Below are 14,249 nucleotides of genomic sequence, written 5' to 3'. Positions count from 1 at the left end.
TATGAAAAATTATAAAATAAAGTCTTTCTGACTCTTACTTTTTATTGGGGTTTAGGCTAGTGGAATTCTACGTCATTGTAATCAATACCAACCAAGTCCTTTTTTTTGTTCAGTTCTCTTGGTTTCAATAAGAAATGTTTCTCAGTGTCTCTAATCCTCAAATTAGGCAAAAACCAATGTGCCGAACTTTATTTTAACAAAGCATGAACAAAAGGAAAAAAGAAGACTGTACTCTGTCTTGAAGATTTTTAAATTTAATTTTTTTTATTCCAACCTTAGTATTGAAATAAGGTGGGTTTTGTTTGTTTGTTTGTTTGTTTTTTAATGGGAACCAAGCCATATCTGTCACTGAAAGCTTTTAAGGACAGAATAGACAAACTTCATCAAGTGCAACAAAGCTGATCCTACATTGCAGCAGAAAGACTAAATGACTTTCTGAGATCCTTTCCAGGCCTGTTTTCTATTGTTTTGTTAGCATCATGTATAAGTCACTACTATAGGATGCTGAAATTCCCATAGTCAGGAAACCATATACATACATATACACATACATAGTAGTGTTTGTATGTATATACATATATATATGTAAACACAGTTTGTTAGTCAGTGGAAAAGCTCTCAAGTTGGTGTTTTAAAAGAGATATAGAAGCAAAAGCTCTTTCTCATATTATACTTTTCAATAAGTATAAGGCTCGACAAAAATGAATCTATAGGGTTCTATTAAAACAAGACAGTCTTTATTTTGTATAGAGTGGAATTTCAATATGAATTATGAAATTTGCAGGTTTGAGAACATAGGGTTTATTTGATTTTAGACGTAGTTATGAAGCGTAATGATAAAAACAGTTATGCCATATCTATGCAGAACCGGATAATCTGGTAGAGCAGATTAGGGCCAATTAAACATGTACTTGCAAAGTTAGGTCATGAACGGTAGCTGCCTACATTGCAAAGATCACACATTATGATTTTGTGCCAGTATTTCTTGTGCCTTTCATGTGATCTTTTGTGTTTTCTTGTGTCTAACCTTCCCTTTACTGCCCACAAATCTGCCATATCCAGTGCTTTTCTATCTGCTTTTCACTTCAGAGCTCAGCTGCTGCCCCAGGAGGCAGCTGCACTGGAAGCTGACACTGCCAGATGTAGCTACTGCTTCTATCTAACTTCCTACCTGGACTGGAGGGAGAGCATAAACACTGCACTGGAAGGACTTTTGCAGGTGATGATATTTCTGTTTCAAGCACGTGAGTACTGACATGTGCCCAGCTGCTGAATCACTGCTGAGCTCAGTGGGACACTCACATTGTAGAAACTGTGCAGTCCAGACAGACTGGCTGGCTGGGACCTGCTAACTTCATCATCACCTCTGTTGGTCCCATCCCCGTTCCACTCAATTTCTGAGTTTCTAAAGAGAAAAATGAGTGTTAGCAAATAGTCGTGCTTTAAGGATTGTGAATAGATGCAGATGTTTCAAATGGGGACAGTAACATTCTTGTATATCACATACTAAAGCAAAATGAGTGGCTGTTAGTAGTTCTTTACTTGAGTCTGTGTTAGGTCTTGGAGAATTGGTTTAATTTCCTGTCATGCCGTGTTGTGAGCTCAGGAGTGTTTTTCTCAGTATTCTGGAATACCTAACATCACGGTCAACCCTAGCACAGCAAGGGGGGCAATTGTTCTGTTTCAGACAAGGATATGAAAATGCCTATTTGCTCAAGCAAAGAGAAGACTGTAGGCATATGTCTAGCAATGTTTCCAAACGTGGTACTGCAAGGAGAGACAAGTACACAGACAAGAAATATCATCAATGGATTGGTGGTAAAGCAAAGTTTTGCAAAGTGCGCATACCATGATATGGTTTGCAACGTGTTTGTGTCTGCTGGATATCCTTCTGCAAGGAGGGGATTATTATTCTTTCCTGGAGACTAACTGATTTTGCTTGGGAAGAGAAACTTCGAGAGGTGATAGGTGATAGGTCAGGTGGAAGAGAGTGAAGAGTGGAGTAAAAAGTTTTGTGCCTGCATGTGAAGGGAAGACTATGTTCAGCCCATTAAATCAGTCAGTGGCTGTGACAGGGACATTGATATATGGAGTGTATGTGGGCTTTGTAGAGACAGTCCACAGCTCCAGAGATGAAATGGAACCTGGAATAGGATTCTGGGCTGGGCCTCATAGCTATAACTTCATAACTATATCTCTAGAAGCAGAATGTGTGTAAGTCCAACCTGTAAGATGTCCCTGCTTGCAGAACAGCCAGAGCCTGGTTGTGTGCCCATAAAATGGAAAGCACTTAGAAGCCAAAGCATAAACATTCAGATGCACTCATAGAAGAGGACCAACGTACTGCTCACCTGGGCTAGCTGTAGAACCCACTATGGACACTGAAGCTAATTTTTCTTGGTTTCTGCTGTAGCAAATAGCCTTACACGTTAGGAGATGCTTGTGTGATATTCAGAAAAACCATTAACAAACCCAGAAACAAGGTCATCATCCCCAGGAAGGAGGAAGCCATCTTATCATAATTTGGAAGACCTGATAGGTGTTCCTGCAGACCCTTAGAATGTTCTTCCCTTCTTGAGAGCCTTCAGATGTCCATGGTGGTCCTTCAGAGAAGGACTGAGGCAAACGGGTAAAGTTAGTAACAGCTTCAAACATTCATTTAATCCTCCTCTGCTCTCAGGGCATCAAACTTGAGAGCACTGGATGGCTATTCTACATATAGCTCTAATATTTCACAAGGGGACACAGATAAAAGATATGAGCAGAATTATATACTTCCATTGGACCAGCCCTATATCTCAGGGTCTTTGCTATTCAGTGTATGATACTCTCAGGAAACTGTTGTGGTTTGGCTGATCCAGTTGTACCTAGGCAAATAATATGTTTAGAAGGAAGCTGTTCTGAATGAGGTATCACCATCTCAAAGACATCAATATGCACCTATATCTTACTGTATTTACCAGCTACTCAAACTGTATGGTTACATTTATGAAAATGCATTTATTAGCAGTTTATCAAAATGTATAGCAGAGACCTGCCTTAGCAGTGAGGTATTTCAGGTCTCATAAATTCTAACAAGATGTGTTGCTAACAGATTGTGATTGCAAACACCTCAGTGCTAATAACCTAACAGGAAAAACGTGGGAGGAATGGTGGTTGCATTACCCTTTTGCTTAGGGTGTGGGAAAGAAACATGGCTGCAAAAAGTTTGAATAAGCAAGTATTACATGGCAAAGACAATAAAGCGTAGCAAAAGAACAAGCAGAAGCACTTCCATGGTAATTAAAGGATTAAACAGTTTATTTGTATGCCTTTAAAGGTATAGAAGACACAGCAGGATTGAAATACTAGACTGACAAACCAGCTTGTTTCATAACAAAGAGGAAGGTTCAAGGCAGGAGCATGGTAAAAAGTGATGTGTTCATACCCTTAGACAGAGAATGAGAAATAGGATATAAACAAATTATTTCCAATTTTATAGCTGTATCAGCCTCCCAAAAATTTGAGGAACAGACCTGATCCCTTCCTTTTGCAGATGCACTTTGGTTCTAAGTCACAAGTAAAATCAAAACCAGAAAAATAAATGAATTCAGCAAATACGATCAAAATGTTTGTGGGCATGATGGTTTTGCCATTTAGAGCTAAGTTAGCAGTTATCTCCCAAGAGAGCAGAAATGGACGACTGGAATGAAAAGCTCTTGCAAGATTCTAGCTAAATCTGTCCTTTTCAGTTTGGCTGCAGTGTTGCTGGGTGGCATTTGACTGAATCTACAGCTCAGCAATCCATCAATGTATAAACACTACAAATTATGAACTTAGCTCTGAAAGCAAATCAAAACATTATTTTCTCTCATTTATTTGTTTGCTTTTGTAGTGAGAAAGCTGTAATTTATGGTCTGTCTGATTGTGTAGCAGGCATATTGATTTAAATATCATTAGGTTAGAATTTACCCTGTTGAACTGGTAAATACAGTAATTTACAGACAATTAACTGCATGCTGCTGTCTTTCAGATGCCGATCACTGTGAAACATACCCCTAGTGCCATGTCTGCGCAAACAGTTCCTGCCATCCTCCCACTGCTGCCTATTCATCTTGACCTCAGATTTCACAGGTTTATTTCAGCAGTAAGTAAAGATTTGACATTGTTGGCAAATTTACAGTTATCTGGTGCCTGAATTACAATGACACTTTGGGGTAATTTGGCTAATGCAAACTGGCAGAAAGCTTGTAGTCATGTCTCATACCATCTAGAATTTTGCAGATATCAAGAGATTGTCTATCTGCAATACATTAAGCAACTCAAACATGTTAAAATGTTAGGAAACAGGCTTGTTTGTTTTGTTCTCATTGAACCTCATAGTTGTGGAATTATCAGTATTGTAACCATTTGAACTTTACAAGGACCTAAAATCTGTTGCTTGTCCATGTCTGGTTTATAATCTGCACTATCTGAACCACTAGTGACTGTTCCTACAGGGCATGGTATGCCTCAGAGTCCACATGTCCAGTAATCTGCCTGGTTTCCAAGCAACATTATTTAGTAGCAGTGATGAAAACTAGGGATATTCCACAAAATGATGACTACAGTGTTTAAATTCCTCATAGTATTCAAGGAGGAAGTACACTCATATACAAAACATGCAGAGAAATTAAAAAGAGCTACGCAGCTTAAAAAAAAAAGGAAATTATTATCAGGACAAAACCTCAGTAATATTGTCTTTTCTGAACTAATTATTAGTTTTCAGTGGTTTCTAAATCCCCTGCTACATTCAGAGGACATCATATAAACTAAAGCATTAGTAATAAAGATGTGATAGGATCTCTGCTTTTGTTTTTTCCTTTTCCCATTTACCCCATCATCTTCCCTTGGCTATTTAACTGTAGAAGATCTCCTTATCAGGGCCTGATCATCTGGTTGTCCTGTAAATGTTGTCCTGTACATAAGATGATTGCATCCTAAAGCCATATTTACAATTAAAACTTCAAATGAAAAGGACCTTCATTCAATATACTGCAACCCTCTTCTTCACTGAAAGGGTTATCAAGCATTGGACTAGGCTGCTAAGGGAATTAGTTGAGTTACCATCCCTGGAGGTGTTTAAAAGGTGTGTAGATCTGGTGCTTAGGGACATGGTTTCATGGTGGACTTGGCAGTGCTAGGTGAATGGTTGGACGCGATGACCTTAAAGGTCTTTTCCAACCTAAATAATTATATGATTCTACAACTCTGTGACTCTTTATCTCTGAGAATCAGACTGATCCCATCAATTTAATCATATAAAACAGCCATTAAGTGAAAAAAGCTTCTACACATTGCCAAACCTGTAATTTCCTCACTAGCTTGCAACCACTATCCAACCACAGATATTTTTTTTTTTTAATATGCTAACTTTAGAAGAGGAATGAAGTTCATACTTCCAATGGAAAAACAGTTGAATTATTGTGTTAAAGTATAAGAACAACTTTCATAGAATCATAGAATGTCCTGAGTTGGAAAGGACCTGCAGGGATCGTTGAGCCCAACTCCCGTCCCTGCATAGGACAACCCCACAGTTCACACCATGTGTCTAAGGGCTTGTCCAGTCTCTTCTTGAATACTGTCGGGCTTGGGACCGTGACACCTCCCTGGGGAGCCTGTTCCAGTGCTCCAGCACCCTCTGGGTGAAGAACCTTTTCCTAATGTCCAACCTAAACCTCCCCTGGCACACCTTCCTGCCATTCCCTCGGGTTCTGAGGGAACCCTTTGTTAGATTGGAACATCTGTCTAGCTCGTTGATTTGTCTCTGATGATGGCTACTAGCAGATACTTTTGAGAAAGGCAGTAAAACTGGGAAAGCACTAATTATTTTTCCTGTGTTTTTTCTCTTATAACTTTCAGCAATCTGAGACTTGGGGACTTTCAGAACAGATGTCTTTCATTAATTCTTCCATTAATTTTGTATAATTGCTTTTTGAGCCCATTTATACTTTTGGCATCAACAACATCCAATGGCAATAAGTGCTACAACTTAATTGTGTGTCACATGAAAAATATTTCCTTTTATTTGTTCTAAACCAGTTGCCTCACAATTTCATTTCATTTCATTTCATTTCATTTCATTTCATTTCATTATTTCACCTTGTCTTTGAGTTATGGGAAACAGTGAATAGTTATTCCTGATTCACCCTCTCTATTCCTTTCTCAGTTTCTTCATCTCTCCAATTTCCCCGTATTTTTTTATTTTCCATACTGAAGAAACTTAGTTTATATAATCTCTTCCTATATGGAAACATTCCAAATTCCTGATTATCCTTATTTTCTCATTTTACTCTGTTCCTTTGGGGTAGAATAAGAGTGCTTTATTTCTGTTTGTTTCTTTACTGTTTCCGTTATAGTTCTTGCTATTCTATTTCCTGTTTTGCTCACTTCTGTACACTGAACAGATATTTTCAGAGAACTTTCCACAAAATCTACTTCCAGGATCACCTTCCACATCATCATTTGAAATCTAGTATCACGTTTGTCATCTTATGGTTTGTTTCCCTTCACGAGGAAAGGTACGAATTTGCATTCACGAAGGATGAATTTCATTTGCCACTCTGTCAAGCAGATATTTTGCATTATAAGACCATTCTGCAACTTTTCCTTGTCAGTTCCAGTGCTGACTCTTGTAATTAATTTTGTACCGTTTGGAGATTTTTTACCTCACTACTTACCTCTTAACCAGATCATTAAAAAATATGGTTAATATCATATGTTTAAACACAAATACCTGAGGGACACTGCTGCTACCCTCATTCTTTGTGAAAAATCTACCATTTATTCCTAATCTTTATTGATTGTTCTTTGACCAGTTACGAATCCATGAGAGGATTCTCCGTCTTCCTCCCTTGACACTGAACTCTTTTAAAAGTACCTTTGTCAAATAATCTTTTCAAAAGCTTCTTGAAAATCTAAATTAATTAAGGAGTTTCAATACTAATTCCTTAAGGTAATTGTTGCTCATGATAATAGAAATAGATTATAGTTCTTGATTAGGGGTTAAGATGCTGAAAAGTCCAGACTTGACACCTTTAAGTGCCTAATCTATCATGAAGAAAAGTTCAGGGAAGTAGCAGGAAGCTGATTTTTGTGTCTCTCTAGGCAACATTTTCAGCTGACCACCTTTCTGTTCTTCCAGTGGAGGACAGTGGGCTACACAATACTCTGAACTCCATGTTGGTGATTGACATGGGACGATGAAAGCTGGAAACTGTATTTCTTAAAATCGAGATTAAGGTAGCTAGTGTCTAGACATGCACAGTAGCTACCAATTTAGAGGCCCTACAGAAGTAGTTTCCTAAGTTTGAATAGCTCCATGGAAAGGTACCCTATAAAGGGGCTCGGCAAACTGTTGGGAAGTTAGGCAGGAATGAGATTTTGATGAATCTTTTCTTTTTTTCTTGGGCACCAAGAATACAGTTTCTCTATAGTATTGGCTTCACAAGGTATTGTGTTTCCCCAATATTTTTTCTCCTGTGGCGCTTTTTTGGCTTCTTTTTTGCTCCTTAACCTTATAGGCTGGACTTACTAGTGTACATTGACAACAGTGATCCATTTGGGACTGTGGGATAACACAGAAGCAGAAATGTCACAAAATGTAAGTGAATATAGTCTTAACTGCAGGAAATAGGAACTAAGTGTAACTCAGGTTCAATGTGTGACACTTGGCAAATCAAGGAATACCTAAATTTAATCAGAGGCAGATGAATTCCTGCCAAACCTACTATGTGAGCCAATGCAGGCAGGTCGCAAAAACAGCCAGAGGCCATGAATGCAATCGCAAAGAGCAAATTTATTTCAGTTACTTTGGTACCAGGGGATCTCAGACATGGCACCTAAGCTCCCGGGCAGAGGTGACACAAGCAGAGGCGCAGGCACTGCAAAATTCAGTCTTGGTAGAAGATCACCGGGCCTGCTGCGTTCGCCTGTATTTCAATGCTTCAAGCAGATGCAGTCTTCTGCTGTGCTCTGCTCTTTCTCACAACAAAGCAGGAATCTCAGGCACAACGATAAGGTGCCTTAGAGCTTCTCACAGTCCTATATTATCTAACACAGAGGTTCTGCTTGTCAAGCACACAAGGTCAGTAAAACAATTAGCATGGCGTATGTGCTTTTCCTACACCCCAGCTGCAGTCGCTTAAGCATATTTACAGTTCTCCTCCTCGCCATTCTTATGCTATTCCCACACACCTAGTATTTTTCTTTGCAATTTTACTGGCTGATAGCCATTCTTAATTGGAAATAAGACAGAATTTATTCTCTGAGTAATAGACAAATTTTACTATGACCCATCTTTAGAGTTATTGTGAAGAATGAATTTTCTTTGGGAAAAGGTATCAGAATATTGTGCATACTGCCTGTTAAATATTAGCTGGTTATGCGTAAAAATTTTTATCTTTGGGTGAAAAAATACCAAACTGAGGAAAGGTTTAGTTGGGGAATGGGAGTTGGAGATTGCTTCATAAATGATGACATCTTAGAAGAACAAAACAGTCTTAAGTATCTGCAACTTGCATGTTCTTAAAAGTGTCGTCTGCTACCTAAATAAAAAATGAGGGCTTCAAGGGGCTGAAGTTCTATATGATTTCTAGAAGAAAGTAGATCTGAATAGAAATCTGTAATAAAGCTGGACTGCTTCTTAATCTACCATCCAACAAGAAAGAAACATAAACAAGTCTAGATATTTATTCTTAATTAACTCAATTGAACCTCTAGAGCCTCATTATGGTTGCATTTTGCCTCTCAGACTTCAGTTATGCACCTAATCTTGGACATATTTGTTATACACACATGATTTGAAGTCTTGTTAGGCAAGATAAAAATTCATTACAGGAATAGCGTCGAATTGCTGTGCTGCCATCCAGCGAGATCTGGACAGGCTGGAGAGTTGGGCGGGGAAAAATTTAATGAAATATAACAAGGGGAAATGTAGAGTCTTGCATCTGGGCAGGAACAACCCCAGGTTCCAGTACAGGTTGGGGAATGACCTATTAGAGAGCAGTGTAGGGGAAAGGGACCTGGGGGTCCTGGTGGACAGCAGGATGACCATGAGCCAGCACTGTGCCCTTGTGGCCAAGAAGGCCAATGGCATCCTGGGGTGTATTAGAAGGGGGGTGGTTAGTAGGTCCAGAGAGGTTCTCCTTCCCCTCTACTCTGCCCTGGTGAGACCTCATCTGGAATATTGTGTCCAGTTCTGGGCCCCTCAGTTCAAGAAGGACAGGGAACTGCTGGAGAGAGTCCAGCGCAGGGCCACAAAGATGATTAAGGGAGTGGAGCATCTCCCTTATGAGGAAAGGCTGAGGGAGCTGGGTCTCTTTAGCTTGGAGAAGAGGAGACTGAGGGGTGACCTCATTAATGTTTATAAATATATAAAGGGTGGGTGTCACGAGGATGGAGCTAGGCTCTTCTCGGTGACAACCAACAGTAAGACAAGGGGTAATGGGTTCAAGCTGGAACACAAGAGGTTCCACTTAAATGTGAGAAGAAACTTCTTCTCAGTGAGGGTGACAGAGCACTGGAACGGGCTGCCCAGGGGGGTTGTGGATTCTCCTTCTCTGGAGACATTCAAAACCCGCCTGGACGCCTTCCTGTGTAACCTCACCTAAGTTTTCCTGCTCTGGCAGGGGGATTGGACTAGATGATCTTTTGAGGTCCCTTCCAATCCCTAACATTCTGTGATTCTGTGATTCTGTGATTGTTGACTTCAAATTAATACTGAATTTTGAGATTAGAATAATAAAATAAGAATTTATGAGGCACATTCATTAGCTTTTTCCACAGATAAGGGCTTGCTGACAGAGTAGCATCCTTGTTAAATAAGCTCTCTGACAAATGTAGTCTGTTTCTGTTACCAGAGTAATCCTAATTTGTCCAAACATATTTGATATTCAGATATGTCACAAATAATAGCAACAAATAATTTGTAAGCTAAAGTGCTTCCTGAATGCAACATCCTGTATCTAGTCACTGTGTTTAGAAACCAGAAAATGAAAAACTAAAGAATCCATGTTATTAAACATGTAATGCATATGGTTCTTCATGAAATGAGAGTAAAGAAAGAAGAGGGAAAAAAGAAAATAAGAGGATAAAGAAACACCAGGAAAGAACATAATTTGCTAAAAGCTTCATGGTATCTCAGGCACAAATTCCTGAGCTCATATGTAAAATCCTACATTTAGAAAACCAGCTGAGCCTCCTATTAGAAGCAATTATTGTATTTTGCAGCTACCCCTTGTATTATTATTTGCATGAAGATTATAAAGAAGGGCTATTTCTTTGTGAAAATCTAGATGATGGTATAGTACCTAAGTTTCATTTCTTGACTTTCAGTGCAGTTTCTGAAAGGATTAGCTGATACGAAAGAATGCAGCCATGCTACGTTCTTCCCTTGAGACAACCCATATTCATCTAAGAAAGGCTTAAGTCCCCAGACAGGTACCATGGAGTCTTGTTTACCTCTCGTTTAGCACAGGCTGCCAGGTTGCCTTGCACAGTCTTTGCAGAGGCAGAAAGAAAATAGTGCATTCAGAAGCAAAACCGAACTACAACAACAAAAGATACTTGATTCAAACCAGGGAATAATGTTGGAGACCTGTAAGTATTCACATACACTTTTCTCTCAGAGAAGAGTATAGAATTCCAAAGTTTATAAAGAGGAATGCTTTCTAACCCAATTATATGCCCAAGAAGTTCAGCAGTTCACTTCTACAGGCTGACACATACAAGAACACAAGACCATAAAGTAAGTAGAGGTCCCAACAAAAACAGTCAGAATTACTTTATTTCAGACTTAGACTATGTCTAAAAGATGTGCATATCCTAAACAAGGAAAATTCCAACTATTCTGCTGCAGCCTGCTTTCAGCTAAGTGTGAACAGTGATATGAGCTGAGTGGAGAATGGATTGACAGCAGCCCTGTGGAGCAGAGCTTGGGGGTGTTGGTTGATGAGAAGCTCAACATGACCCAGCAATGTGCACTTGCAGCCCAGAAAGTCCACCATGTCTTGGGCTGTATCAAAAGAAGTGTGAGCAGCAGGTCGAAGGAGGTGTTTCTCCCTCTACTCTGCTCTCAGGAGAGTACTGTGTTCAGCTCTGGGGCCCCCAATGTAAGAGGGACATGGACCTGTTGGAGACAGTCCACAGGAGGGCCGTGAAGATGATGAGAGGACTGGAGCACCTCTCCTATGAAGACAGGCTGAGAAAGTTGGGGTTGTTCAGCCTGGAGAAGAGAAGGCTCTGGGAAGACCTTGTAGCTGCCTTCCAGTACCTAAATGGGACCTACAAGAAAGCTGGAGAGGGACTCTTTACAAGGGCATGCAGTGATAGGACAAAGGTAATGGCCTTAAACTGAAAGAGGGTAGATTTAGATTAGATATAAGGAAGAAATTATTCACCATGAGGGTGGTGAGGCACTGGAACAGGCTGCCCAGAGAAGCTGTGGATGCCCCATCCCTGGAAGTGTTCAAGGTCAGGTTGGATTTGATTTTGAGCAACCTGGTCTAGTGGAAGGTGTCCCTGCTCATGGCAGGTGGTTTGGAACTAGATGGTCTTTAAGGTCCCTTCCAACCCAAACTATTCTGTGATTCCACTCTAAATTTTTGCCAGAATTGCAAATATAAAAGCAGCTCTGCAGAGAGATAATAGTCCTCTGTTGATTAATTAAAAAAAGAGGAAAGAGAGGGGACTAGCAAAAATTGAAAAAGTAGGTTTTTACTCACAGAATGTAGTGTAACTTTTTACTGGCTAATTGTTTGCTTTCTGTGACTTACTAAAAAGTTTCCAGCTGAAAGGAAATGAAAGGAAATAGTAATAGAGATAGTTATAAAATGAGCCAAAAATTAATGTTGCTGTAGTATGAAGTGTATGCAGATGTGACTATGGCAGAAGGATTTATTAATAATTCAATATTTAGGTCTGGACAATAAGGAAAACTGCGCCAAAGTAATTTCTTTGACCTCCAGAACCAGTGGTGTTTCTTTAGCATTTGGTTTTCTTTCACTAATCAGTTTCTGCATCAACAATTCTGGCCGATTTGTTCTACTATAAACCCTGGAGCTTCTGGAGTGCACCGTGTCTTTGTGCCTGGGTGTGAGCACGTGTATGTAGGTGACTCACAAAATGATACCCCAGCTTTGCACCACCATTTAATTCCTGGAAGGGAAGCTCCTTGTACCATGTCCTGTCACAGCCCATGAATATCACCATGTGTGCTCCTATTTACCTTAATAAAACAAAAAAAACCCAAACCAAACAAAAAAATCTTTAGGAAGCTTACAGCAAACGAGATGACTGTTTCGCAAAAAAATGTTTGCTTACCTCAGAAAGGTGCCTAAAACACATTCCAAAACAAATCTTTTCACAGAATCGTAGAATCACAGAATGGTTAGAGTTGGAAGGGACCTCTGGAGATCATCTAGTCCAATCCAACTGCTAAAGCAGGTTCACCCAGAGCAGATCACACAGGAATGTGTCCAGGTGGGTTTTGAATGTCTCCAGAGAAGGAGACTCCACAACCTCTCTGGGCAGCCTGTTCCAGTGCTCTGGCACCCTCAAAGTAAGGAAGTTTCTCCTCATATTCAGATGGAACCTCCTGTGCTTCAGTCTGTGCTCATTGCCCCTCATCCTATCGCTGGGCACCACTGAAAAGAGTCTGGTCCCATCCTCTTGACATCCACGCTTGAGATATTTATAAACATTAAAGAGATCCCCTCTCAGCCTTCTCTTCTCCAGGCTGAACAGACCCAGCTCTCTCAGTCTCTCCTCATAAGAAAGGTGCTCTAGGCCCCTAATCATCTTCGTAGCCCACCACTGGACTCCCTCCAGTAATTCCCTATCCTTCTTAAACTGGGGAGCCCAGAACTGGATGCAGTACTCCAGATGTGACCTCACCAGTGCAGAGTAGAAGGGTCACACTCTTCCTAATGTGCCCCAGGATACCGTTGGCTACAAGGCATATTGTTGACTCATGGTCAACCTGTTTTTTCCTGGTCAAATATGGTTTTGCCTGCAGTAAACTGACTCTTTGGATGAATAATATAAATTAAATAAAATATACGAAGCAGGCTATGGGCAAAAATCCCTTCTGAATATACCCATCTCAGTTGAAGCCACTAATGACCCCAAATGTACCACCTGGTTGTTTATGACTTGGCTGCCAAAAGGCATGTGCATCCATTTTCTAATCTACTTTCAGGCAAGATCGATGAGCTAGTCTGTGACAGTGGTGATGCATGGCTGCGTACCAGCCTAGTCACCTTTGCCTAAAGTAAATTTGGGATTGCTCACAGGATTCCTCCCGCAATAGGGCTGTGGGGTCAGCAACCTCCAACAGACAGATGGGAACAAGCAACCTGCAACTGTCAGTGTTTCCAGCCACATAAATGAAAGTTCACCGTTGCCTAATTTTTTAGCTTTGTAATGCTACCTTTTCGCTTTCATGTATTTTACGACCTGAGCTGCATTATGTTTGTTTCAGATGTAGTGCAAATACAGTGGAATACAAATGTACTTGATCGTGGGCATTAGCAAATTAGGTGGTGATGAGTAATCCGTGCTTTCAGATTCTCACTGAGAACAGTTCTGAAACACTTACAGCTTAGCAGATGTGTCACGCAGAAAATAAGCTATATCAAAGGGGAATATTAAACAATAATTATGTTTCAATTTGATTAAAATAAATTTCAACTGCCAATTGCCCCTCCTCCGGATTTCTCAATATCATCTCTGAGATGAAATCTGTAAGCCTGTCGTCTAATTTAAGATGGCTAGGTTTGGAGAGCTGCACTTTTTTATCTCCTTTTTCCTTATGTGTATCTGAATATTTCATATATATAAATACAGGTCAGATACACGCTTTTATATACAAAATATATACAAATATATATATTTGCTTGTCTCTGTTGTGTGCTACTCATTTTTATAAAGAATAAAATCTTAGAACAGATATAAAATCTTTCATACATTTCACTGATGCATCAATGAAAATTTAAGCTGATTTGTCATCTCTTAATTCTTCCTTCAGTTAAGTTGCGTTAACACTTTCTGTTCATGGAAGATATCATACAAGAATTTAATGTGCCATCCTACAGATGTCAAAGATGGCATGTGCTGCCATGGGTAGGTAGTATTTGTGATGGTGCAGTTGTACTATTTTTAGTGATTTTAGAAGCTTCAAGAGAACTACACAAAAAAAAAAAATCAGAAAGTTAACTAAATGCAGTGAATTA

General features: G+C 39.8%; 1 protein-coding gene across 1 annotated transcript in view; it reads left to right on the top strand.

The window, feature by feature from the left end:
* The first annotated feature begins 4,012 nt into the window (after positions 1–4,012).
* The window catches only part of LGSN (lengsin, lens protein with glutamine synthetase domain), a 64,024-nt gene continuing 53,787 nt past the window's right edge, over positions 4,013–14,249 (top strand). The window contains exon 1 of the mRNA XM_065632781.1: positions 4,013–4,126. Within this exon, the coding sequence (XP_065488853.1) occupies positions 4,013–4,126 (114 nt within the window). The remainder of the gene's footprint in view (positions 4,127–14,249) is intronic.

This window comes from Caloenas nicobarica, chromosome 3, assembly GCF_036013445.1.
Source record: "Caloenas nicobarica isolate bCalNic1 chromosome 3, bCalNic1.hap1, whole genome shotgun sequence".
Lineage (NCBI taxonomy): Eukaryota > Metazoa > Chordata > Aves > Columbiformes > Columbidae > Caloenas > Caloenas nicobarica.
Note: the sequence above shows the minus strand (reverse complement) of the source record. Positions and strands in the feature narration are given on the sequence as shown.